We start from the raw sequence: 27,377 nt of genomic DNA, 5'->3' as shown, positions 1-27,377 counted from the left end.
ATATATATATATATATATATATATATATATATATATATATATATATAAAGGTGTTTTAAACCCTCCCCACACTTGCAATATTCTAAACAATGTTTCTAAACTCTAAAAGAGCACAGAATGTCATGATTTCAGCTCTCTGCCTCGGCTGCTCTTTGCCACCTGCAAGCGCTCTTGGCCACGCCCACTTCTCAGCTCTGCACTGTGAACAGCTGATCAGCTGCAGCAGGAAGTTAATCCTGCAGCAGTGTGGGCTGCACAAATGTGCAGCAGGTGCTAAATAATTTAAAATTATTTATTTTAAATAAAAACTCCATGCCGATCGTGCGGCTCATCCATCAATCAGCCAATTGTGTGTCATGTCCAATCTTATTTTGAAAAACCGAGATACGGCGAGTCCACGATAAATGAACCGCAAAGTAGCGAGGGACTACTGTATTTATAAGCTGTGACTGTTAAAAACTAGTTGTAAAATGGCATTCACTAATATTTTTACTTCATTTTCTTGATGAGTAGCAGAGGCTCCCAGTCGAGTTGCTTGAATATTGAATATCTTTGAAAAGAAAAACTGTTATAGAGCTGTGTAGGAACATTCAACAAGTCTAAATATAAATTAAGCAATCTGACAACTATCTTTATGGCTTATGGACACTTGGAAATAAGAGTTTACAAAAAAAAAAAATGAAAATCAGTTTTATACTGTGTAAAGAAAAAAAAACTAAAGTTGATCTTACATGGTAGATATAAACATTATGCCTCGAGTTAAATGTTGATAAAAGCAGTAACGGTGTGTAATTCAAACTTCATTGTTATATGCAGTTCATTTCAGCCTAAGCAGTATCTCACTGAGCTGTGACTGATGGAGAGTACTTTACAGACTGTGTTTTTGAGGAAGTCTTCAAAATGTTTTAAAGCATTTGTCAGGATTCCGAGTTTCCTTCTTTTAGTTGCAAAAGTTTGAAATCTTGTCGCTTGAATTGTGCACATGATCAAAATGCTAGTGCAACAAATTATCACTCAGAAAAGTTTGCGTAGGTGTGGGGGTCTCGAATCATCTTCTATTCCAGAGCACTAAAGCTGTATTTTGGTGACTGCATAAACAAAAGGGCAGCTGCCAAGTCAGGTACAAAGCAGGTCAAGGTGAGCACTTCACAATGGAGGTGGGCGACCAAACATTGTGCACAGCCTAGAGAACAGTTTTCCTGTTTGTGCCACTAAAATAAGGCCTGGTTGCTCAAAAAGTGGCTGCACCGCTGACTGGTCACATGATTGCAAATTATCAGAAGTCAGTGAAACTCTTTCTTTGCCAGTTGTCTCAACTTTTTGTTTTACCAACTACTCTGCATTAGCCACACCCTTAGCAACTACTACCCAATAAAACGTTTTATCGTCTGCATGCATGTCCTCTAAAGTAAACATCCATCCGTTAACTTTACCAGCTTCTTCCCTTTCGGGTTACAGGGTTCACTGGTGCCCATATGCAGAAGACACTGTGCGAGAGGCGCAGGACACCCTGGATAGGTTGCAAGTCCATTACATTGACACAGAGACAAATGAGACAAACAACTATTCACACTCTCTCACTCACACCTAGGGACAATTTAGTTACCAATCATTCTAACATGCATGTTTTGATCTGTGGGAGGAAACCGGAGTACCCGGAGAAAACCCACACATGCACGGAGAGAACATGCACCCAGAAAGATCCCAGGCCAGCATTTGATCCAGTGACCTTCTCACTGAGAGGCAACAGCTCTACCAAATGTGCCACCTCTAAAGTAAACACTTTTAAAAATTAATTTACTTTGAATAAAGACTGTTGGATTATCTCTGTCAGCTCATGGGAGTCTAGATTTTGTACAAAACATTTTGGCTATATAGTAGATGGCATTTGTTGCAGATTTTTTTGTAGAATTATTAATTTTTTTTTACATTTAAATCATCATGTATTTTTTTCATTCATTTAATTAAAACTTCAAGCTATTTTAATACAGCAATCCCTCACTACTTCACGGTTCATTTTTCACGGACTCGCTCCATCGCGGTTTTTCAAAATAAGATTGGACATGACACACAGTTGGCTGATTGATGGATGAGATGCACGATCGACATGACATTTTTATTTAAAATAAATTATTTTAAATTACTTAGCACCTGTGTGAAACGCTTCCTCCTGCAGCTGATCAGCTAATCTCCGTGCAGAGCGGAGAAGTGGGCGTGGCTGAGAGTGCAGCAACCGGCGGCAGAGCAGAAATCATGACATGTGGTGCTCTTTTAGAGTGTTTAGAGTTTAGAAACATTGTTTAGAATATACCAAGGGTGTGGGAAGGGTTTATATATATATATATATATATATATATATATATATATATATATATAAAAATATATAGACAACTACTATTTATATTTACTACTTGTACTAATATTCCTACTTCATGGTTTGTCACTTATCACGGGGCTTTAGGTATGGACCTCCTGTGATAAACGAGGGACTACTGCAAAACAATTTAGATGGTCTAAAATACAAAAAAAAGTAATCTAATTTAGTAGTCTATCCTTAGTTTTACCAAAGATAGTACATAACCATTTCAACTGAAAACCTTTCTCAGCTATCTCATTGCTAGTTAGCAGATATACGTATCAACTTGTTGCGGGAATCTTTTGCTGCTAAAATTTAGAATAAGGACACTGCCATCCTCTACATGAGCCAGTTTATTCTCTGCCTGGTTTACATTCCCAGTAATTGGTCTGGATGCTTCATGGTCTTCTCAGACTCTATTTATTGATTTTTCAAAAGTTTGGCTGACAGTTATGAGGAGGCCTGGCAGCTTACTACGTTTCAAGTATGCGAGTAGATAAAAAATAACCAAATATTTTATAAATACCAAGCAAAAGTTCACCTCCTCCTGGGCTGTACTGTCTGCAGTATTTCAGAGAATTTGTGGAGTGCCGATACCTTCCTCCTTTGGCTGAGAGTACACAAGAACGCGTAAGCACTGAAGATAAAAACCTTTCTACAGCACAAAGAAGGAGAAGGCAGGCTGACAGCCGGCTCTCGAGAAGCCTCATGTGCAGTTGCACACTCGCTAAATCAATCCTCACTGATCACTCTTTCAAACTCCAGCCATCGTCCTCACAAACACACAGACTTTTCCCTTTTCTGCACTATCCGATGCACTCCGTCAAGAAGAAAATATAAAAAAAGTGGAGAAGAACTTCCTTTTCCACTAGACTGGCCGCATAAGATGAGCTCTGTAGCACGTCTGTGGATCTCTCTGGGAAAAGGAGTGTATTTACCACCCTGCTTCTAGTCCAATATTAGGACAGCCAACATGATGCACATTCCCTCGCTGATTGTAGGGCGTGTATGACCAACACACACTAATGTGCACACAGTTGGTAAAATGTGCCTCTCTCTGTTTGAGGTCTTTATTTTCCTAACTGATCCCCCCACACATTACATTGTTATGAAGCATCCCTGTCGGGCCAATTAAAACGCAGCTTCTCCTTTTAATTCTAATATTATCTTGGGCCATTATGTGTGCACCGCCTGCCTGCTTGACCACCGGATCTGTAACCCCTCAGAACCCAAATCGTTCATCTAGGAAAAAAAGAGAGATAATGAAGAAGCTGGACTGGAGCTAGTTAGAGTCATTAAGGGGCAGGTTATGAATATTAGAGCGAGAGAAATGATCCAGAGCCTCAACAACACGTGAGCCATTTTGTCCCGTCCTCAGGTGGGAACTTACACTAAGATCCTAAATGTCCTATTAGCCAATTCAGTTTTAAGAGCAGGCGCTAAAAGGATGATTATTCTATATGTAGGCAAGACCAGCTATGTTGTATGGTCTGGAGACAGTGGTATTGACAAAAAGACGAGAAAGAACTGGAAGTAGCAGAAATGAAGATGTTGAGGTTCTCCTTAGGAGTGACAAGCATGGATAAGATTAGGAACGAGATCATCAGAGGTACAGCACAGGTTGAACAACTGGGAGATAAAGTTAGAGAGACCAGACTGAGATGGTTTGGACATGTCCAGAGGAGGGACAGTGGGTATATTGGTAGAAGGATGTTAGAAATGCAGCTACCAGGAAAAAGACAATATATATGAATACAGTTAGAGAGGACATGGAGGTAGTTGGAGTGAGGACAGATGGAGATGGAGGAGGATGACTCGCTGTGGCAGAAAAGCAGAAAGAAGAAGAAGATTCTATTTCCAGGCAAAACTCTACAAATAAGAGTGAGAATTTAAAGCAAAGTGTTAATAATTTGTGGTTAGGTATGCAAAGCCAGCATGTGTGACAGAAACTATTTTATGGTTTATTTTCTTTTTCATTTTGTCAAGTTAACTATAAGTGCTTTTTGTTCAAAATGTGTCTCTTGTTGCGTCCTTTTTTTTTATTCACTTGTAAATACTTTTACTCATTTCACTTGGGAACATTTAGACTGTTGGAACAAACAATCTGTTCATTTTAAATTTCTTGCCAACAGCATTGTTGTTTGAAATGGGACATGGTTACCACTGGGTTGCATCACTTCTTTTTTTTTTTATACACTTTAACTAAAAAAAAAAGGCTGTAGTTTTGCAAGTGACATGTTCTTGTATTTGCTTGAAACTGGATTTCAACAGTTGCCATGATTTTTTTTTCCAATACATTTTCAGTGGTGCTGTGATAGGTCGGCATTGTTTTGATGAAATGAACAGTCTTCCATTATAGAAATATAATTTAAAACTTAAAAACTGGTGGCTGTTGCTCATTATAAATACTGCCTTTATTAATGTAAAAAACAGTGGCTGCCTCTGTAAAGAACACAGTCTCTGAAAATGTGATTTTAAGTACTTCAAATAAAATAAAATAAAATAAATTGTTTCTGGCAATATTGACAGGTGCCGTGACAGGTGCTGTTCTTAAATTTGTCCACATTGAGTTTCAGAGTGCTGAACGACTTCACGTGTTTATTTCTTTGGATGCGTTTTACTAAAAATAAAAATAATAATAATAATAACAATAACAATAACAATAATAATAATAATAATAATAATAATAATAATAATAATTTAAAAAAAATATATATATATGTGTGTTTTTGTGTTCATGGTTCAGCTTTCTGAAGCTTACTGTTGAGGTTAGTGTCAAATTTAGTCTTTTATAACATTATAACAAAAAAAAGCAGTATCTGTTAGAATAGGGGGCGGCTGTGGCTGAGTGGTTAGAGCAGTCGTCCTACAAAGGGGTAGTTGGGGGTTCGATTCCACCAGTCACATGCTGAAGTCAGTGTCCCTGGGCAAGACACTGAACCCCTCATTGCCTCTGATGTGTGTCCCATCGGTGTATGAATGTGATAAAGCTCTGATTAGTCTTCGTATATATATATATAGTAGAGTGCTGTATGAATGGGGAAATGAGGGAACAGATTGCAGTGTAAAGAGCTTTGAGTACCTTGATAAGATACTAAAACGCTATTTAAGTACAGTCCATGTAGAATGCTGCATTTTGTTCTATATGCATCCAGGTGTTCAAATTGTACACGGAAACATGATTATAATAATTTCTTGGGTGGCAAATTCTTGCTTAAAGCACCGTAACACTTCAGTTTTAAATTCAGCAGGATGATGGGAGTCTGCAGATGCTCCACTCTGTTTACTGAGCGCTAACAAAACGCTCCATATAACTTCAGTCCCTTTCCGAGGGGAATAATGAATGAGAAAAACTTATTTTGTAGCCGTACTTATGAATGCTAGATAAGACTGCGGGCCTGATTTCAATCAGACACGACGGCTTTTTAGAACAGTAAGCCAATTCACTTACCCCAATAAAAACCCTCCATTCAAATTGAATGAGTCAAACAAGGCTTTGCATAAAAGCACCGGTCCAACCGCCCACACATTTCTTAAAGGTAAAAGGCTCCCTCGTTCCCTTAGCTCTTTCCTTCTTACACTGTCTCCTGGTCTTCCTTCTTCCCATCGTCCCTTTTTTCTATAAGCCCCGAAACCTCCCGGATTTCAGCCAGAGTGACCCGTTCTGACTCCATGTGTCGGCTGAATTTATTACAACTATGAAGAGAATAACAACCTGTCAGTTGGCTTTCAATGACTTGCTAACACGTCTGCTTTGTCACATCTACACAGACATGCACATGTAAAAACCTCACAATACAACACATGCTTTTTTCTGCTATATGTGCATACAGAGTATGAATGCAAACATTCTTTACTTCCACCAAATAATAAAACCCATATATAAAAACTAATAAATGTACCACAGCTTGCAGCTGGGCTGAACATTTCCTCTACTTCTTTGAGTCTCTGGTCAGCTGCCCTTCTTCTGAAAACTGTCAATAGAGACGAGCAGGAGCTTTCAACAAGACTCTTATAATAGGAGCAATGGTAAATAAACCAATTTCACCAGTAGCTATGGTCTATAGACACTTTAAAATACAATTTCGAAGAGTCTGCAAAAGAAAGACCAGTAAAAATCACTGATGGTATTGAAATGTGGAGTTTTCTGCTTTGTAAAAAGGTTAAGATTAAACATAAAATGATACAATAAACCTTGATTCAAGTTAATAAAAACACAGATAGTTGGCAGTTCAAACTGTAGCCTTACATACGTCTTACATCTACAGGCTTCAACATACAGAAAAAAAACCAGCAATAGAATAAATGTCCAGCCTGACATTATCTGGTATTCAATAATTACATACAATGATGTGATAACAATAAATACGTTGTGTGTGACTACTGAAATCTGCAAACACAGAAACTATGATTTTCAGAAATAAACAGAAATTAAATACTTTTGCATATTGAAGTATCCACACAATACAAGAATTTTCAGTCAGGTCATCTGGACAGTTTCATTTTTGTGCAGAAACGTTTCACCTTCCATCCAGAAGGCTTCATCAGTGAAGGAAACGCACGACACAAAACTGATTCTTCCCCCAACAGCTTACTCCAAAGTGGAACAAACCAGTTATGTTGGTGCTAAGATGGTCTCTTTGGCACACCCCCTCCTCCAGTGCCGGCACTCTTCCTGGTCGACAGTCATGTCAAACTGGTTCAAAACCAACTAAGTCCATGCTCAATAATCCAGGTATACAATCCAACAATTTTCAGTCAGGTCATCTGGACAGAAACTGGATGTAAAATGAGCTCAGTTCAGTTTCTATGAGGACAAAAATGGCAGAAAAGGCTAAATATTTCAAAAAGCTAAAGTTGCACCAATAGCAAAAGTCATAGAAGGATTGTCCTGAACATTTTTGATTTATGATTTGTTATTTAACAGGTCTCTCTTGTAAATGAGTCCTTGAGGCTCAATGAGACTAACCTGTATAAATAAAGGTTGAATGAATGAATGAATGAATGAAAACTGCGGCACAAGAATCGCGCTGAAAAACGTACGGAAGAAAAATGGATCACAATAGAAGGAATGCTTCATAAACACTCACACAAACATATAGTGAAACCAGCAGCTTTACTGCTGCTTGGTTTACAGCCTGTCATTGTTGTCAATCTAAAAGTTTCTTGAGTACACTGGTAGGTCTCTCACTCTGCCACTGCAGTGAATTCAAGTACTTTTAATGTGTCAAAAATGTTTTTGCAATAGCAGATTTTAGCTTTTAAAAAGGTTTTCTGAGAGATTTGGGACACGTCGCTGGGCATTTTACACCAGCTGATTCTTTTGAGCTTTTGGATACGTGCGCTGTCCTGCTGAAAGGACCCAGAGTTGAGCTTCAAACCTAGTTTTAGACACTAGTTAACACGTTTCATTTTAACATGCCTTTGTAATCCGCAGATTTAACTTATTCCTTTGATGCAAGCAGCGCTCCTGGTACCAGCAGCAGCAAAATGACCCCACTGAACAGAAAGAAAAAATAAAACTTCCTCTTAGGTTTTACCAAATGTAATTGTCTTTGTCCTCACGAGCTTTATTTTATTACCTGTGAACATACTGCTCATCTACCTTTTCAATGAGATCCACTTACTTTTCTTCTCACCATAAAGTATTATCCCAAAAAGGCAGAGACTTTGTAAAAATATTGTCCTTTTTTTTTTTTTACATATTCACTGTATTTTTATTATTTTCCTTGTGGAACTAATTTAATTCACTGTACAATGTTTGTTACAACCTAAAACTGCTTCTCCAACATGTTCCAGTTCTGCCTGAAGGTCTTTAGATGTTGTTTTGGGATTCTTTCTTCAAAGTTTGCAACAACCCTTACAGGCATCTCTTGCATCTTCTTTTCTAGCACCAAGGATGGAATGCAGCTTTTTGGAATAATCAAGTTGTTGATAAAAGCCCTTCTGAAGCTCTCAGACAGCTCTTATCTTTGAGAGATGCAAACTGAGGGGAGAAATTCTTTATTTTATACTGAAAAACTACTTTTAATTTGCTAATTCAGACACTCAAAATTGAGCACAGATGTGCTTTAGCATTTTTTTTTTAAATGTGACTAATATATTTAAAAAATGGTGAAACAAATGGTTTGTTTTTACATTTTAACAAGATTTAATTGAATCATCAAAATCCAAAACATGAAAGACCTCACATAACAGTCCTGAATAAAAGTGTCTGTTAGGTTACATGACTTATTTACATGATTGTGGTATGTTGAAATGCCAATTATATTGATAATAATGTGGTCCATGGTGTAAATCAATAAACAGTTCATCTGAAGAACATGTGCATCAGTTGCAACGTGAAGAGCTTACCTGTAGACAATGACCAACCTATCCAAACCATTTTATGATCAGAGTAGGAGACTTCACCAGAACCACTGAAGAATTATTTGGTTGAAGTGTTCTTAATACGATCCAAATGCAGAGCCAGAGTTTAATGACATTTTCTATTTGTGGAGTTATACCATGGACAACTTCCTATGTATTGTCTTATAGATAGACAGATAAGGACAATCTAGGGAACAAAGGGTTTGACATTATTATGTTACTCAAATGTCAGGCTAGGGCATAGACAAGGCTTAAACAATGTGGTCACGTGACCTTGACCATTGACCCAATGACCTGGAAATCCACAAGGATCATCCTTGACCCATGAGGTGTCCAGATGTTCAGTTTGACATTTTTATGTTATATGGTTTCAGCGTTAAGAGCACAGGCAATGTTTTGGGGAAAAAAGGGGCCACTGGTGACCTTGATCTTTGACCCTGTGACCTTGGAATTTATAGGGACAATCACTGAACATGAAGTGTCCAGCTGCATCGTTTGACATTTCAATGGTAAAGGGTTATCAGTTTAGAGCTTGGACAATAAATTGTCCACAGACGGACAGACGGATGGACAGCGAAACACCATGATACATCTAGTCTAAGGAGGATAGGAGCATTATTTTTTCATTTTCTTTCGGATGCTCCCTTCTTTTTTTATTTATTTTCATTTACGCTGTATTTATACAGATAATCTCATTGAGTCCCAAGAACTCATTTTCAAGAGAGACCTGTTTTTAGGAGCAAATGGTGGGGGTTAAGGGCCTTGCTCAGGGGCCCAGATTGGGGCAAATGATGGTGGAGGCAGGTGTGGGTGTTTCACCTTTTCTACCCACATTTTGATGTTGACGGTACCGGGAGTTGAACCAGCGACTTTCTAATCTCAGGCCCATCTTCTCCAACCCCTGCGCCACCACTCCCCATTTTTCAGGGTTCGCCACAGCGAATGAGCTCGCATGAAGAATCTGCAACATTTTTTTTATGATGGATGTCCTTCCTGACGCAACAACTGACCACCGAGCTACCACAGCCCACACGTGTGGAGCAGAGGGTTGCCTTCTTGGGTGCCCGGTGGAGTAGATGGTGGGGGTTAAGGGCCTTGTTCAAGGGACAAGAGTAGGTGTGGGTGCGTAACCTCTCCCACACACATTTTGATGTTACGGTCAGAGGGATTAGAACCGGCGACATTCGGACATAAATCTTTATTAAAGACCATTGTTCAAAAATGTTGAATCTTTGAAATGTCCTTAATAATTCAGTTGTGCCTGTAGCAAAGTATTAAATGGAATCAAGTTGTTGATTTATTCTAATTAAAGGATGACATTTCTTACTTCACTCATGGATGAAGGCTGACTTGCCACAAGTTAACCTAATTAATCTTCGTCTCTCAAGTCATTATGTGGTGATTTGGACATTTTGAACCAAATGTGAAGATTGTGCTATAATCACAGTGAAAGCGTATTGCTTTGAGGGACCTAAACTGAGCTAAAATATGGCAATCGGTTTACAAGCTTCAGACTTTTCAGTTATTGTACTTTCATCTGCAATCCAGTTGTTTTTATGGCACAGCACTGGATCTGTGTCCAAGTTCTACATAAAACTGGATGTCCTCTGAAAGGCAGACAGGTTACATGGAAAACGTCAAAGATGACCAATCATTAGAATCAGTTCTGTCTGACTTTGTAAAGTTCAGACAGTAGAGGAGAGGACATGAATCTGTTCCTGATGCAGGTATCAACAATAAGTAGAGAAGCGCTGAGTCTATACGTACTTATTATCAGCAGTACTATAATTAGTATTTGATTATTTGGTACCTTTTTCTCTATAATACTATCTTCTATTGTTGCAGGATATAATTATCCTGCTGGCCTTAACTCTTCATAAGCCATCATTAAAGCACTTATTCTCTCTGGATTTCCTCTGCTGCTGAAAAGTGTTCACCTCACCCTCTCAGTTTTTCACTCAGATGCTCTTAGATGCTCACTTTCTGTTAAATTACACCTTCTCTCATCAAATCTATTTGTTCTTTTTTATTTCTTTGTTGTACCTTGTGTTCCTCCTAGCCTTTCTCAGTCTTTTTTTTTTATATCTTTATTTCCCCTCTGCCAGTTGTGGGCAGTCACCAAGACTGTTATTAGTGCCAGGTTCAAGCCTGCAATGTAATCAGACCCCAGGAATTAGCAGTGGGGCCACGCTGACAGGGAGGAACAATGCTGACAAAACACTGAAGTTATTACTGGGGTTGCTGCAACGCCACAGCTTTGTCAGGATTTTGCTCCTTGGAGCCTTGGATTTTGATGGGCTTTGCTAAAGAAATGCAATAGACACCAAACCAGGGGCAACGAGGTAAAATAGGTTAGATGTGTTCCAGTGGGAGCAGTAAGTAGCACACATTTTGTTCAGGGGGGTGCAGGTGGGGCTAAAGAACCGAGGTCTGAGGCATACTGAAAGGGCACTAGAACAGACATAATAAGACCATGGCTATTTATTTATTTATTTGTGGAAAAGATGAAAAGGCAAAGCTTGTTCAATTCAGACAGAAAGTAATAGACATCCATTTACCTGACAAAGGCAAGCAAGTTGTTGACACTTAAAATAATTCTTGCTTAATCTGAAAAAAGTCATTCTACTTAAAGACATCTCCAATCATGAAGAACATTCTGCAAGCTTCAAAGCCATTTACAAACCTATACTTCAGTGTTTACATCCACCTCTAGGAGCAGATTAATGGCAAGTGTCTGTATAACATCAGATGGTTTAGTCTTTCTGGGATCAATCTTCTCTGGATCAAAGGGGCTAATCTGACTCGTCAAAACATCCAAACCCACTACACACTAATGGCAACAGGTTGTATTGACGTCTTGTACAAGTACACTTCGCTTCACCACGTGCATACAAACTAACCGTTAAACTTCAACTTGACATACTTTTACCAACATCCTCAGGCTTTATTTTCAATCTTTGAAAATCTTCACACGAGATGGAAACAGGCTGTTCTACAAATGCCAAAAGATTTTCTACAATATGTTTCTCTGTAGTGAAAAGCGCATACAAAAGTAACCGATCAAACTTTGCTAAGACAAAACAAGATTTGCCAAAGGGGACAAAAAAACACAGTGTATTAAATAGATTTTATTGTATCATAATGTATCGTATGTTATCGTATCGTCTTTAATGGGATCATACGTTACATCTTATTGTATTTATTGTATTATATGTATTCAAAAATGAAATGAGCACAATAACGAACACACAGTATGTTTACTATGTGAATGTGTCTTATTAAGAAATGGGAGCGTTTTCATTGGTAGTCCTGGGCAGGTTGAAGGTAAAACATAAAAAAAGAAGAAGATGAAGTACAATATGTAGGGAATGCTCTAGTAAGATTGATAAAGTAAATATAAGATATAAATACAAACAAAAAAAGATGTAAAGAAAAATATGCACAAACATTATTTTAACGGTGATAAAAGGTTTGATGTTAATTCAGATGTTTTAGATGAGCTTCAAAAGTACAATCAGTGGAAGACTGTCTAAACGTTGGTAGGAAACCAATATGCAAAGAAGAAATGCTGTGCTATAAAAGGAACATGCTGAAGACAAACCATGCTGGGATCAAAGTATAGTGACTCTCTTGACAAACCTGTCATATAATGCTGTTTTGTATCATAATGCACTGTTTTCTTATTGTGGCTGTTTCTTTCTGCAGGGGTCGCCACTGTGAACAAGAAATATTTGGCAATTGTTTCCCACCGGATGTTCTTCCTGACACAACCTGGGCTCAAACCCACAGCCCTTACAAGACCCCTGCACAGACCACCAAGCTACTGCGGTCCAAGTTATATTGAATGGCATCGTATCATTTTGTCATGTATCATAAAGCATTTTTCTTGAATCATGTCAGTTTTCATTGTATCATGCTATAAATAATGGGTGATTTGCTCAACTGTATATTTTCCCTCAGTGTGTTTATGAAGGTCTTAATGAATCCAGTTTGCGTTCAGGTGATTGAACTTACAGCAGGGGCCCTTGCGAAGCACCTTGATCCGTCGCTGCATGTTGCACTGGGCTTTCTCCAGCTCACACTCGTTGGAGTAGGTGGACGAATCTGAGCCGCACACCGGAGCCACCAGCGACGGACATTCCACTCTCTTGCAGACGCACTCTCCCTTGGCTGGGTCTGTTGGGTCGCGCTCGCAGACGGCACCAAAGCCACACAGCATACCCCGACAGCCTAAAGGGGAAGGAAACAAAGGAGCATACATTAGAGAAAGTGAGGATTCATGAAAAATTATATATAAAAGCTTCAAATCCTATTCAGCACATAGTTGAATGAAACACCTTTTTAGCCCAAAGTTCATCAAATACAGTTTTTATCATATTAGAATCTGCTTACGATTTATGCAGAATTAATATTCCAACAGTGGACAGCAATATCTGAGCAGATTATTTATATTATGAGTCATCCTCTGATGCTTTTGTAGAGAAAAGGAGTGGTAGCAGGGCTGGCTTTGCATGGTCTTGTGGACGGATCACTTTTGTTCACTGAAGATTCTTCAAAAACTTTAAAGATTCACCGTTCAGGGAAACATTGAAGAGACGGCGACACGGAGGCACACTAAGGTTATCCAAACACTCCATGGCCTCGCAAGTCAGGCAGCAACAATTCTTAAGACTTTGAGCCTAAAGCTCCCACTGAGACCTCGGCTTTGATCGAGTGTGAAACAGCAAACTGTAAACATTGTCAGAGGCGGCTGAATGCACAGGGCAAACAAGACGTGCGCTCATGTGTATGTGGTAATGTTGTGTGTACAAAATATCAACTTAGAGAGTAATTGACCCGTACTGTGGCAGCTACAGCTGCTGTGGCTCTGCGCCCACTCTGAGGGCTGTGGGGCAGCCAGCTGGCGCGACGTCCTCGCCTCACCACTGGGGGCGTTTAAAGAGGTCGCACAGGTAGACAACCTGATCGGAAATCCATGAACGAAATCAGTCAAAAGAAACAAAAACACATCTCCTTGGATAGAGAAGCAGCTGCGGTTACCGCCGTTGGTTTATCTTGCACACTTACACGCATGTGAGAACGCACAAACATTTTCTTATCATCGGCTCACAGGTTAGAGCTGAATGGAAGTCAGCATCTCCACCTGGGCTCTCTGGCAGGTGGCCTTTTGAGGTGCCGGATGGACAGGCAGACAGTCTGATAGACACACACACACACACTCTTCATGAAGCTTAGGCAACTGGTCCAGCATCTGCCCAAGGCATCTCATTCTTTCTTTTTCTCCACATCGAAGCACTTTCTGTTGGGTGTGTGTGCGTGTATGTGTGTGCAGAGTGACAAGCGAGGAGGCTGTTTTTGACTTGCCCACTGTTCCCTGTTGGGGAGCAGCTGACAGCTACCTGAGCTCACTCTCTTTTCTACTGTGAGAGAAAGAAGTGTGTGTGTGTGTGTGTGTGTATGTGTGTGCAAAGTCACCCATAAATTCATTTGTATTCCTGACTGTGTGTGATTTTGAGAGCATTAGGTGTCTTGCTCTCTCTCTCTCACACACACACACAGAGACACACGTATGTCCTCAAGCGTGCATGTGGCCAAGTGCTAGAATGAGGGCCTTGTCATGCCTGCCGCCCCACTCTGCCGTCACTTCCCACTACGCACTGTGTGTTTCCATGCGTTTGTGCACGAATGTCAGCATGTGGCACAGAGATGAAGCCGTGCGAGCGGTGTGACAACAGGTGAAATTTAATCGAACTGGGTCAGACGTGGACAAGAAGGACAGACAGTGGCTGATGGTATGAGAAGAGAAGAAGAAGAATACAAGAAAAACTTTAAATTGCAGGTCACCAAAAATCTCTGGGCTCTAAATATGTCAGCTTTTACACAAATAGCACATGCATAATTTAGAAAAAAGTTTTATAGAATAAGATAATCCCATTAGGGAAATATTTTAGATTAAAAAACAAAGTAAAATGATCACCAGTGGTAGCGTAACCAGACTCTTTCAGCAATTTTCCATAAACAAATCTCACACTGGCCTGAAGCTCGTCTGACTGACAAAAGACACAGGAGCTGAGAGGCTCTGTCAAAGTGAGCAGAGTCTGGACTGAGTACACTAACTGCATACTATTACAGGAAAAACTTTTTTCTCAGGAAACACCCTCCTGGCACCTGAGAACTGATACACATACATTTGACATTTTCAATTTCTTTGGAGCCTGAAAAACACAGCAACAACTTTTGCAGTTATTACATCTACCGTTTTAGCTGAAAACAAACCTACATCAATGAAAACTTTTTGTTGAAAATAAATCCCAACAGTGCTGCTTGATTGACAGGTGATCATTGGGAGTGCAAGAACAATAATAGAAATGGACAAGGATCCATTTCACTCGTCCAGGAGACCGATATGCGATTGCTTTACAAACACCCCAAATGAGAAAACACGCTGCGTTTCTCACCAGTTTTCTTACACGCACACCCTAAATGTTGGGATCACTACTTTTATCTCTATAAAAGAAAAAAGCACAGAATTCTTATAAGCATACATGCATGAGCTAATAAAGCACTCAACTTACTGTATTTTTCGGCATATAAGTTGTGCTTTTTGCATAATTTGCATGCCCTATGACTTATAGGCCAAAGCGACATATTTATGGATTTTTTTTTTCTATTTATAAACCAATTTTTGGCTGAGATATGACCATTTTCATTCATTGACTGAAAATATTGATACAATTTTCAGCCACTAGATGGCACTCGAGTTGTATGGCATGCCGTTGTGTCATGTAATAGGTAAAATTGGCTATTAATGACACAATCAGCTTGCCATAGACAGCCACAGCCGTCTAGCTCGCCTGGAAAACAGTCAAATCGGCTTCATTTCGCTGCGCCGCCCCGGTGAAATGCAGCTAATTTGACCATTGGAGTGCATTTATTAAGTAAAAGTTCAACTGAGACACACCTTTGCTATAACGTCGAGCAAACAATTGTTTTTAGGTGGTTATCTTGTTAAATTTTGAAGAAATGCACAGTGTGTCGTCCTCTGCACGTTCCCGTTTCTGCGTATCGGCTTTTGAAATGCAGCTGATTTGACCGTAAAAGTGCATTTATTAAGGAAAAGTTAGACTGAGACACACTTTTGCTATAATTTCAAGCAAAAAAATAATTGTTTTTGTGTTAATCTAGTTAAATATTTGTTAAAGTCCTCCTGTGCACGCTCCCGCGGCTGCCATTTGGCAGTCAATCAACTTTTGGCACAACACTGGCCCACATTTTCAGGTTGTCAGTGGTGATGCATAATAGATATGACGTATATGGCGAAGCGACGTATTTATGGATTTTTTCACTTTATTAGACATATTTGGACTGATGCGACTTATAGAGTGGTGCGACGTGTACGGTGGAAAATACAGTAGGCCAAATTTAATAGTTTGTGGTAATTTAGTAGAATTTTGTTACATGTTTTATTCAAATGGTGGAATATGCTTAGCACAACAAACTGATTTGGATTTCCATCCACATTTAAATGTGTCCTTTTTAAAAAGTTAATAGTTCACTCCACATTGACACACTGTGTTATGCTTACGCTGCATTTTAACACATGGTAACACATAAAGAAGACTCAACAGGTGTATTCCCATTTAATGTTGAAGTACGCAAAGCCCTGTGTAGATATAATCAGATCAGAGTGCTTACCATGAGAAAATCTATTCTTACATTCCACTAGAGCTATGACTTTGACTTTCTAAGATTGCTCTGTGTCACTTCAGAAAATTGGGGAGATTTTAAATTTATAAAAAGAGCCTAAAGAGATGTCTGTATGCCAAGATTTCCCTGATCCAATTTTCTGATACTTTTTATAACTTGTGCTAAAGAAAAAGAGCTGCAGGGTGTCCCTTTTTGTTATAGAGGAAAACTTAATATGTTTCACATTGTTTTACATTGAAATCTAAGCTCTGCTCTTTGATACGTTTAATGGAAATGCAACTTTCAACAATGTAATGTGGGTATCGCAGTCATTTTGCTCTGTGTAAGACAGGATAAATCATGCCAGGCTTTGTGGCCCCAGACAATAAATAGTGATTGAATGAACTCCATTAAGCTCCCAATTACAGCTGCACATTGATTGTTTACCTTACACTATTTTTGGTTGCAAATATTCAGAACTCAGTCAGACTGCAACAGAACATTTGACTATTTTCTCACAAACTGAGTCAGGTTTTGTCCAACTGTCGCAGGCCAGTGAGATTCTAAATGGAAGGACGTGCACGTTTTAATTTATTCTAACCTTTAAATCTAATTTTTGTTATCATGGTGTACATTTTACATTGTGCTCTGATTCAAACTGAGACTGAATGAAAGCTATATTTGTATATACATGTCCTCGATGGCGGCACAATGGCAGAGTTGTTAGAGCTGCCACCTCTCAGCGAGAAGGTTGTCGGATTAAATCCAGGCTGGGGGCCATAGATGGGGCTGATATGGTGTAGGGGCAGGGCAGCCAACTCGGGACCCGAAGGTCTTGGGTTCGATCCCCAGTCATTGCACATCTCGTGGTGTCTCTGAGCAGGACACCCAATCCCAAATTGTTCCTTATGTAGCTGCCTACTGCTTTACCTGGGTGTATCCCAGGTGTGATGGGTTAAATGCAGAAAGCCAGTTTCATCTTTGTATGAGACCATACAATGATGACAACACATAGCACTTTATTATTATTTATTATTCTGGGTGGAGTTTCCATGTTCTCTCCGTGCATGTGTGGGTTTTCTCTGATTACTTCGGTTTCCTCCCACAAACCAAAAACTGTTGCTCGGTGTGAGTGAGAGAATGAATTGTTGTTTGTCTCTGTGTGTCCCTGTGATGGACTCGAGACCTGTCCAGGGTGTCCCCCGCCTCTCACACAGTGAATGCTGGATATGGACATCAGTGACCTCCATGACCCGAAAAGGAAGAAGCAGGTAAAGGTAATGGATGGATGGATGGATGGATGGATGGATGGATGGATGCCCATAGTCTGCACCCTTTTTGCTGACATTTCATGCCTGTACGAGTTATAACGTACAGTGACAATCAACAATAGTAGACTAATAAATAAATAACAGGGGTTTTAACTTTTCTCTAAAATTGTAGAAGGCAAGTCTTGTTGAGCCTTTCAAATGTTCACATTTAAATTCCCATGCTAGTAGAAAAAAAACAATGGCTCAGTGGTTCCATAGTGATTGGCTGCACTGCTGAGAAATGTTTCCAAAAATGATACCAAGGTAGTGCTGAAATAATTGTGTCACTGTTGGGATTTTTAAATGTTGGAAAATTCTTGAAAATAATAACAAAACCACTTTTTCGTGCCAGTAAAGGATCTGAAAACAACTTGTGTAAGTCAACTTATGCCAATTTAAGAATTAGTATAAGCAGACATGTTCTTTGTAATCTCATTAAGAGTTGTACTTTCACCATTTTGTTTTTCTCTACTTGAGACGGAGGGAAAAATCCCTTTGGGAACAAAAGGTAATTGTTCAGTTTGCACTCGTCATTGCTATCATTTTTTCCAGGTAACGCGCTCTGTTGTGTTTGGACGACTCATCTACGAAATATGGCGTCAGAGCCTCGAGGATGCTCTCTGAGTGTCACCTGGTTGTGAAAGGAAGAGGACGGGGCTGCTGTGATTAAAGCACCGCCGTCACGCATTATGAGCTGAAAGAAAGTGTGGTGAAGTTTAGGGATCCACAATATTGGATTTTTGGCCGATATCCGATATGCCGATATGTTAAAACTTATTTGGCCAATAACTGATACCAATATTGAAATTTCCCTCCCTAGCTCTAGGGACTACATAGCTTTCTCTATTGTGGAATCAAAATACATTATTCTGCATGGTCTTTGTCAGTTTTGCCTGCTACCAAATGCAGATGTCAAAAAGGGGGCAGCGAATGATGCAACATTATATAAATAAATAAATATATATATATATATATATATATATATATATATAAAACAGCACCTTTTATATTGGTGAGTTATTTTGATGGAATGACCAATGTCTGATATTTAAGTTTATCGCTAATATCGGCCAATACCGATACATGCCGATAATATTGTGCATCCCTAGTGAAGTTTTCTTGTGGCAATTTTCCACAAACTTTTACCAGATTTGATGCTTAAGGGTTTATGTTTGAGTTTAGTTTTTGTGGAACATATGAATATTCAACTTTTTGTTTACTTCATTAACTATGCAGAACATCTACAAATAAAAGCTTAATCTGTGAATGAATGCATTTCAGGTTTTAAGCTAAGATGCTGAGAAAAGCTGGAGTTAACGCCGTGTTGGTCAAACCTTGATAGGAACTCACAATATGATAGTCCTCAGAGTGTGTGTGAAGTCTTTCAGCTACTACAACACAAAACTGAGGTCAATATTTGTGAATGTGACTGAGTTATAGATATTTTTGGGGTCGGCTAAGTTATATAAGCTGCGGAGGCCATCTTGAATTTGCCTACCTCCAGATTTAGTGTTTTAGTTGTACATTTAATCAATAATTTCTGAAAGTTTCATTAAATCTGTTCAATAATTCATAAGATATTTTACTAACACAACAGGCAAACACACAAACATGCAAAAACACAATCACGTCTTGTTTTTGGTAGCAAATGTTAATAATGTGGATTGAGTTTGGGCATATTAGGGTATAAAATAAAAAATAAAAAAGTATTGGTCCCTTTGCAGGAAGTATGAAAGATACTAATTTATCAAATAGCGTATTAATGGAATGATATTTTGTGTTATCTGGGATTCAGATAAATTAAAACTGAATATGTGCAACTCTGAACAGGAGTTTTTATTATTATTATTTGCTTTGATGTCGTATTTATTTGGGGGAAAATGCCCCCACAGCCTGTTTGTGGTGAAAACCTTTCAGTTTCATTGTTTCGCAGCCCCGTAGCATTTATCCGAAACCAGGTGAAATAGCAAGAAATGTATTGTTGTGTAAAGCCTGAGTGGATTCGTCCCCCGTAACCATCGGTTCAGGTGCTTCCACAAACACGTAATGGCCACTTTAGACGAGAACAGCGTTCTCCGTGGAAAGAGTGGCTACATGCTTGTTTTTTAATTATTTCACCACAGTTCTGTCTGATTCTGTCTGACAAGTGAACAGAGAGGAGGAAAAGGTGTGTATGAATAATCAACATTTGTGAACTTTACAGGGGCGACAAGAACAGCGGCTGAATTACCGGATTGGCCGGGGCGGTGACGCACAAACGGCAGACCAAGCTCAGATTAAAAGCATGGCATTCTTGGAAAGAACAAATACCGCCCGCCGCCTTTTATACAAAAGTTTTAGGTCAATGTTATGAGAAAAGAGCTAGTCGTTCTGAAAAGTCTCGTGTGAGAGGTCATGCTCAGAGTATGCATGTGTGAAGAATCAATGTTGATTAGTTGTGGCAGCCATCTTGAATTGGTCCAATTGGTTAATCGTTTTCAGAAAGTGTTAATAAATTCTATCCAGTGGTTCATGAGACGTTTTACTAAAAGACAAACAAGGTTGACTATAGTGATGCACGATATTGGATTTTTGGCCAATAACCAATATGCCAATATGTTAAAACATATTTGAACGATAACCAATACCAATATTTTTTCCACATAGACCTACTTAGAGAGACTACATAGATTTCTCTGCTGTGGAATCAAAATACAACAATATTCTTCATGGTCTTTGTCAGTTTGGTCTGCTACCAAATGCAGATGACAAAAAGGGGCTGAAAACGATGCAACACTTCAACTTGGATTATGTTGAATGTCAAATTTATTCATGACATTTACTCTCTCTAACACAATGACAACACTCGAACAGTGCAAATTTGTAAATTTTCACAAATCTAAACTCAACGGCGCACGTGACGTCATAACGTTGTGCTGGCACTGCAGGCAACATTGTCACTGGGTTGTCATACAAAAACAGCACCTTATATATAAATATATATAAACGGCACCTTTTATATCAGTGAATTGTTTTAATGAAATTGCCGATGTCCAACATTTAACTTTATTGCTAATATCAGCTGATACCATGCCGATAATATTGCGCATCCCTAGTTGACTACAACAATTAATGCAGAAGTTTAAAGCAAAGATTTTACACAATAAGTGTGTTGTAAATGTTTTTCAGCTATGCAAACTTTTAATTTTGGCAGTACGGCAGCACAGTGGTTAGCACTGTTACCTCACAGCAAGGAGGTCCTGGGTTCAATCCCCCAGTTGGATCTGGGATCTTTCTGTGTGGAGTTTGCATGTTCTTCTCGTGCTTGTGTGGGTTTTCTTCGGGTACTCCGGTTTCCTCCCACTGACCAAAAACATGCATGTTAGGCTGCCTTCAGTCCAGGCCTCCCTTGCAAAAGAGATCTGTGATCTCAATGGGATTTGCCTGGTTAAATAAAGGTTAATAATAATAATTTAGCATAGTATCAGTAAAATGGACTCAAATATTTTCCTTTTTGTGTTTTCTAATGTGAATTGGCTCGAACAACCATCTTGAATTTGATTGGCAGCTAAGATTAATAATATATAAATGTACATTTAATTAAAATCTGTCCAGGGGTTCACTAGATTTCTTGCTAACAGACAAACAATGTTTACTGTAACGAGTAAAGGCAAAATTTTAAACAAACATCTTTTGCAATTGGTCTTGGGGTACGTGCTGGGAACCAGGCTCAGCCTGTGCCACAACAAATTTTAGCTTAATGCCTGTATAACTGATGGAGTTATAGCCATTTTAGTGTTTTTATGTGCACTAAAAGGTATGAGCAGAAACATTAACACCTGCTTTTTGGCTGTCAGGAAATTAAAACGGAAAGATGATGGAGGGAGATGGAGCTTAGTGGCACCGCGGCGACACCACATTAATGTTGTATGTGTTTAAATTCATTACACTGAAACACTCCTCGGGGACGTCGCCTCCTTCCTTCTTAATAAAGGTTCTCTTTCTTTGCAGCAGACACTAAGTAATACAGATGTGCTCCCAAGCCGGGCGGCTTTTAACAGCCCTCTCCTCTTTCTCTCTGTTTCTCATTTCTTCTCCCCATAAGAGGGCTTTAGCCTCTCTATCAGCCGAGCTCCACTAGAAGACCTTCGCGGTGAGGGGACAGGTTGCTATGGCGACTGCCGGTGATGCAATCGGCACAGAGCAGCGACTCTCATCATATTGGGATTGGAAACTTTCGGTCATGCTCACAGGTGGCTCGTACACACAGACACGCTGCTGCTAGATGAATTTATATCATGAACATGAAACTCTAAAAAAAACACTGTTTAGATATTAATGCTCACATTTATTGCTTTCAGGACGTATTCAAAAACAAATCCTTGAAGGAGTGCACCTTCCACTGCTTTTCATGCCATTGTTTTTGACTATTATTATAGTAAGGTTTTAGTTATTTATTTATTTGATTAACATTTATTTAACCAGGTAAATCCTACTGAGATCCAAGATCTATTTTGCATGGAGGCCTGGGCCTGAAGGCAGCCTAAACATGTGTGTGTTGGGCTGTGGGAGGAAACTGGAGTACCTGGAGAAAACCCACACAGAACCCATGAAAACAGAGATACACTAAGTCAAACTTTGAAGGAAAAAGAAAGTATGTGTTATGAATGATTCTCAGCTACCACCATACCAAAATGTAGCTCAATGTCTATAAAATTAGTAAAGTATAAGCTAATTATATGTTTTAGGTTCAGTCAGCTGTGGCAACCATCTTGAATTAGGTCGGCTTCTAAAGGCAACCAGGTGTTGATTCACGTCCAATCATAACTTCCTGAAACTTTTATTTAAAAAATCCAGTAGTTTATGAGACCTTTTGCTGACAAACGGTGTTGATTTAACTAGTTCATGGCAACATTGTAAACAGATTTCACATGATATTTGGTGCTCAGAGTATAAGTTTGAGGTCAGATATCTAAAAATGATGCAGAAACACTAGTTCATGCATTTGTCACATCTAAAATGGACTATTGAATGGTTTGTTATCTGGGTGTCCAAATGCTTCTTTAAAAAGTCTTCAGTTGATCCAAAATGCTGCTACCAGAGTCTTAACTGGAGTTAGTGGGAGAGATCATATCTCTCCAGTTTTAGCTTCTCTCCATTGGCTCCCTGTCATTTATCCTGAATTTAATTCAAATTCTTACCACTAACCTACAAAGCTCTCAACAACCTAGCTCCATCTTATATTCGAGAGCTTATTGTTCCATATTTTCCTAACAGAGCACTTTGCTCTCAGACTGCAGGTTTACTTGTGGTTCCTAGAGTTTCCAAAAGCAGAATGGGAGGAAGATCTTTCAGTTCTCAGACTCCTCTCTTGTGGAACCCACTTCCAGTTTCTGTCTGTGAGGCTGACACATTGTCCAGTTTTAAGACTGGGCTTAAGACTTTCTTTTTTTTTTATAAATCCTATAGTTAGGGTTAGCTTGTTATGCTGCCATAAGCTTACAATACAAGACAGCAAATTGACCTCATTTCCTTAAATGAATTGTTAAAATTGAATAGTTCTCATATGATACAATTTCTATCTTAACATGTGATTCTTGACCTGCCATTGTGTATCTGTTCCTCTCAACCCCAGCCGGTGGAAGCAGATGGACGCTTGTCCTGATCCTGGTTCTGCTAAATGTTTCTTCCTCATGAGGGAGTTTTTCCTTTCCACTGTCGCCTTCATGTTTGCTCAAGATGAAAGTTTTTTGATGGAGTTAAATTCAAAACAGTCTGCTCCTCAGAAAAATAATATTAAATTATCATTTATATATATATGAATGTTTCTGTTCCGTGCCCTGAGACGACTTCTGTTGTGACTTGATGCTATAAACTGAATAAACTGAACTGAATTGAATAGATATTGATTAAGACTTCCTGCTCGTTGTTATGATTATTTAATGTGAGGATTACTGATGTGATTTACAGAGTCAATGCGGAGCATTAAAGAAAGAAACACCACAGTGACCTGTAGCCACACCTGGTAAAATATCAAAGAGGGGAAGAAAAAAAAAAAGAGAGCGCGACACGGCTTCTATTGATCTCTGGTTAGTGGGCCTCAGGGGACAAATGCAGTCAATTATTGATCTGGGTGCAATCATAAAACACCCAGGGTGAAATAAAGAAAGGGCCTGTTCACAAAGGACCACCCAGCCTTGCCAGCTCAAAATGAGAAATTGCTTCTTTAAACGAGTTAAATGAAAAGAAGCAGAGTGGTGGGGGTGATGGTAAAAAATAGAGAGTTTAAAGTGAGACGAAAACAAATTTTCTCTGGTCCTGCTGTTTTAGCCACGCTGTTCTTATCAAGGCAACAGCAGAGTGAACAAACTGAAGACTCAAATGAAGCACCAGCTCTTTACTTGAAGATGGCGTCTTTGTAAGAGCAGTGTTTGTGTGTGGAAAAGTAGCCCCCCCATCTTCCATATAAAGGAAGTGATCGATTTTCTTCTCTTCCCGCCCTCTCGATGCAACACACACATGCTCACATTAGTCGAGCACCTGGACTCTGACACCCAGGATGAACTTATTTGTCAAACTCCCCACCCTGAACACGCAGAAGCCTTTAAAAGAGATCAAGCCTGAGACAGACTGATTGAAGATGGGGAGATGAGAGGACCTGGGATCTAAAAAAGATGGTGGATGAGATGGAGATACCGAGGTGAAGGAAGTTTAGAATGAAATACAAGCAGATGAAACGTATCCATATTTAAATCCCCCCAAATTTCCAAACACCTTTTCAAACCAGTACAATAGATCATCATCTGCAAATGTTCTGAAGAATATTTTAAACTTTATTAAAAAGGAAAGTTGATTTACTTTAGGGTTTTCTGAACAAAACATAAAAGTGGCTCAGCATTTATTCATTTGCACGGGGGCAGAGAAATGTATCATTTTTGCCAATTTTTGTGTTGTGCGAACAATTTTGAATTGATTTCAATGTTTCACATATCAATTATTTATTGTTAATTATATCCTGTTTAGAAAAAAATGACCCAGATCGTTAATTTTATGACGCTTAATTTAACCAGGCAATTCTGAAGCCTGCCTAAACAGGAATGTTGTGGAATGTGGGAGGAAACTGGAGAATCTGGAGAAAATTCACACATGAGGAGAACACACGAACTCCACACAGGTCCAAACTGGGGACTGAACCCAGAACCTTGTTCCTGTGAGGTAACAGTGCTGACCACTAATCCATCGTGTTACCAATGCTGTTCACGGTGCGCACAACTGAGACTCGACAAACAAGCAGCATGTTCTGCATTGAAAGCCGGCATTCGGAAGAAATTTGGTTTATATGAAGTAAATAGGGAAAAGCTGGGGCAACACCACCACCTGCCTGATCAAGGAATCAGACTCTACTTCCTAAGGCGGCTGAGGAGAGCTGGACTAGCAAGCTCAGTCTTCACCTCCTTCTACAGATGTGCAGTGGAGAGCATGTGCTCCAGTATCAACGTGTGGCATGGAGGCTGCACAGCTGCAGAAAGAAAAGCTTTGCAGAGAGTGGTGAAGGCTGCACAGAAGTCTGGAGTCAGCCTCCCCACCATCACAAACATATACACCTCTAGATAAAGGAAGAGGGCCGCCTGCATCATGAAGGACCCCACTCACCCAGCACACAAACTTTTTGCCCCACTCCCCTCAGGAAGGAGGTTGAGAAGCATTAAGTGTAGAACCACTAGGCTGAGGAACAGCTTCTACCCTGAGGCTGTTAAGACTCATGAATCCCTAATGAGGATTATCACTGTAAGAGAAAAAAAAAATCACTGTAATGCCACTTGTTGATATGTGCTGCTGACTATCCATGCTGCCGATCTCATGCTGCGGATTTATTTCATGCTGCTGTATTCGTATTCATGCGTGCTCATCTGCTCACACAGACTCATGTTCATGCTGCTGTTGTTCAGCGTATTGTTTTTGTACTATTAAGTGTTTAGCGTATTCTTAGTTTAGCATATTTCTTAGTTCATATCTTAGATCTTATTACCGTTTTTCTTTTACAGTTTATACTTTTGTTGGATGTAACTGGGACACACAATTTCGTTCCACCACATGTCCCACATGCGATGCAAATGACAAAGAAACCTTGATCTTGACAATGACGAGCCACACTAGTGAGCTGGGTGCACAACTTCAACTGCAAAAGGACAAAAAAAACCTGATGATCTTCACTGCCACTTCTAAACGGAGCATATGAGCTGCGACTGTTGATGGCTAGTTGGCGAAAATAATTTGCAAGGGAGTCCCCAGAATGTCACAGAGCATTTGCACAGGTTCTCAATAATTAATATTTAATGAAAAACTCTTCCAAATCTGCTTATTTCCATTTCAAAAGTGTACTCTTATTTAAGCACGGAGTATGCTGTGGTGGGTACGAAACAAGGCGAGGTAGGTACGACGTGGACAGTAATGTAAACAACCTAGAATACTGTTTTCCGAATTGTAAACACAAAAACAGGCCATGGTTTTCAAAAAGTATCTGATTAAAATGTGGCTGCACAGCTCACTAGTCACTGGGTCACAAACACACAGGATTCAGTGACCCATTTTCTCACAACTTTGAGTTGCCAACAAGTCTCCAACAGTCACAGCTCTGTGAGATATGACCTTATACTGCAGTACTGTTGTAGTATTTGGAGTAGGGATGCACCGATCCACTTTATTCACTTTTGATATCAATACCGATATCTGAGGTTTGGTATCTGTCGAGACCGATCTGATGTCGATCTAATGCAGAAAAACCGATGAACTTAAAACATTTGATTTTTAAACGCAGACATAAACGCACTCAATTACAAATTGATTGAAAACTCTACACCAGTACGACACACACTAATAGCTTCACAAGCGTGGTCAAACATGCACAAACAACACAACTTTAATTTGTTCAGTCAGCGCAATTATGAGTATACAATGTAAAATAAATGATAATAAAGAACTGACAAAAACAATAGGTTACTTTGGTCAAACGTGAAAAAATAAAATTCAACAAACCTTTCAAATGGTTCAGGAATTTTAAATATAATAAAAAATAATAATAAAGGAGCAGAAATAAGAGGAAAAAACAATAGCTTCACTAACTTGTTTGTCAGATAATTAAAATAAAGAGCAATTAGCTCCTGTCCTTATGGATCGGTCACAATGTCACGATACCCGATCTAGATTTGTTTTCCCGATATCGATACTACTATCGAATCGGTGCATCTCTACTTTGGAGTCCGATTGCCATACATAGAAGATTTATTAACTCAACCATCCCTACACTCTACAACAGGTTTGTGGAAACACACATCATGGACACGAACAAACATTGCCACAGAAGTTTATGTCACTGTATTTAATATTTCTGACTCATTCTGTTGTACATTTAGTTCACAAAATCTTGTTAAAATGAAAACTGCAGCTAAATATTTTACTTAATTTAAGTCCGAGAGATTCCATTATTGGGTTTTTTGGCGTGCGATCATCAATGCGTGCACATGCATCATATACACTAATAATAATAACTGCTTCATAGTCATATTCTGAATTATAATCGATTTGTGACATGTCTAAATGGCAACTCCACCTTCAGAAGAGATGCATGTTTAAATCTAGTTAAACAGCTCGTGCATTGTCTGTGAATTTTCTGCTAA

The 27,377-nt window shown here is 39.2% G+C and overlaps 1 protein-coding gene across 1 annotated transcript in view; it reads right to left on the bottom strand.

The window, feature by feature from the left end:
* Positions 1 to 27,377, bottom strand: part of LOC119417727 (agrin) — a gene marked incomplete in the record, with an annotated part of 254,818 nt that overhangs the window by 167,382 nt on the left and 60,059 nt on the right. Inside the window, 1 exon segment of the mRNA XM_037684999.1 lies at positions 12,740 to 12,955. Within this exon segment, the coding sequence (XP_037540927.1) occupies positions 12,740 to 12,955 (216 nt within the window).

Source organism: Nematolebias whitei, chromosome 11 (genome assembly GCF_014905685.2).
Source record: "Nematolebias whitei isolate Nwh7 chromosome 11, NemWhi1, whole genome shotgun sequence".
Lineage (NCBI taxonomy): Eukaryota > Metazoa > Chordata > Actinopteri > Cyprinodontiformes > Rivulidae > Nematolebias > Nematolebias whitei.
Note: the sequence above shows the minus strand (reverse complement) of the source record. Positions and strands in the feature narration are given on the sequence as shown.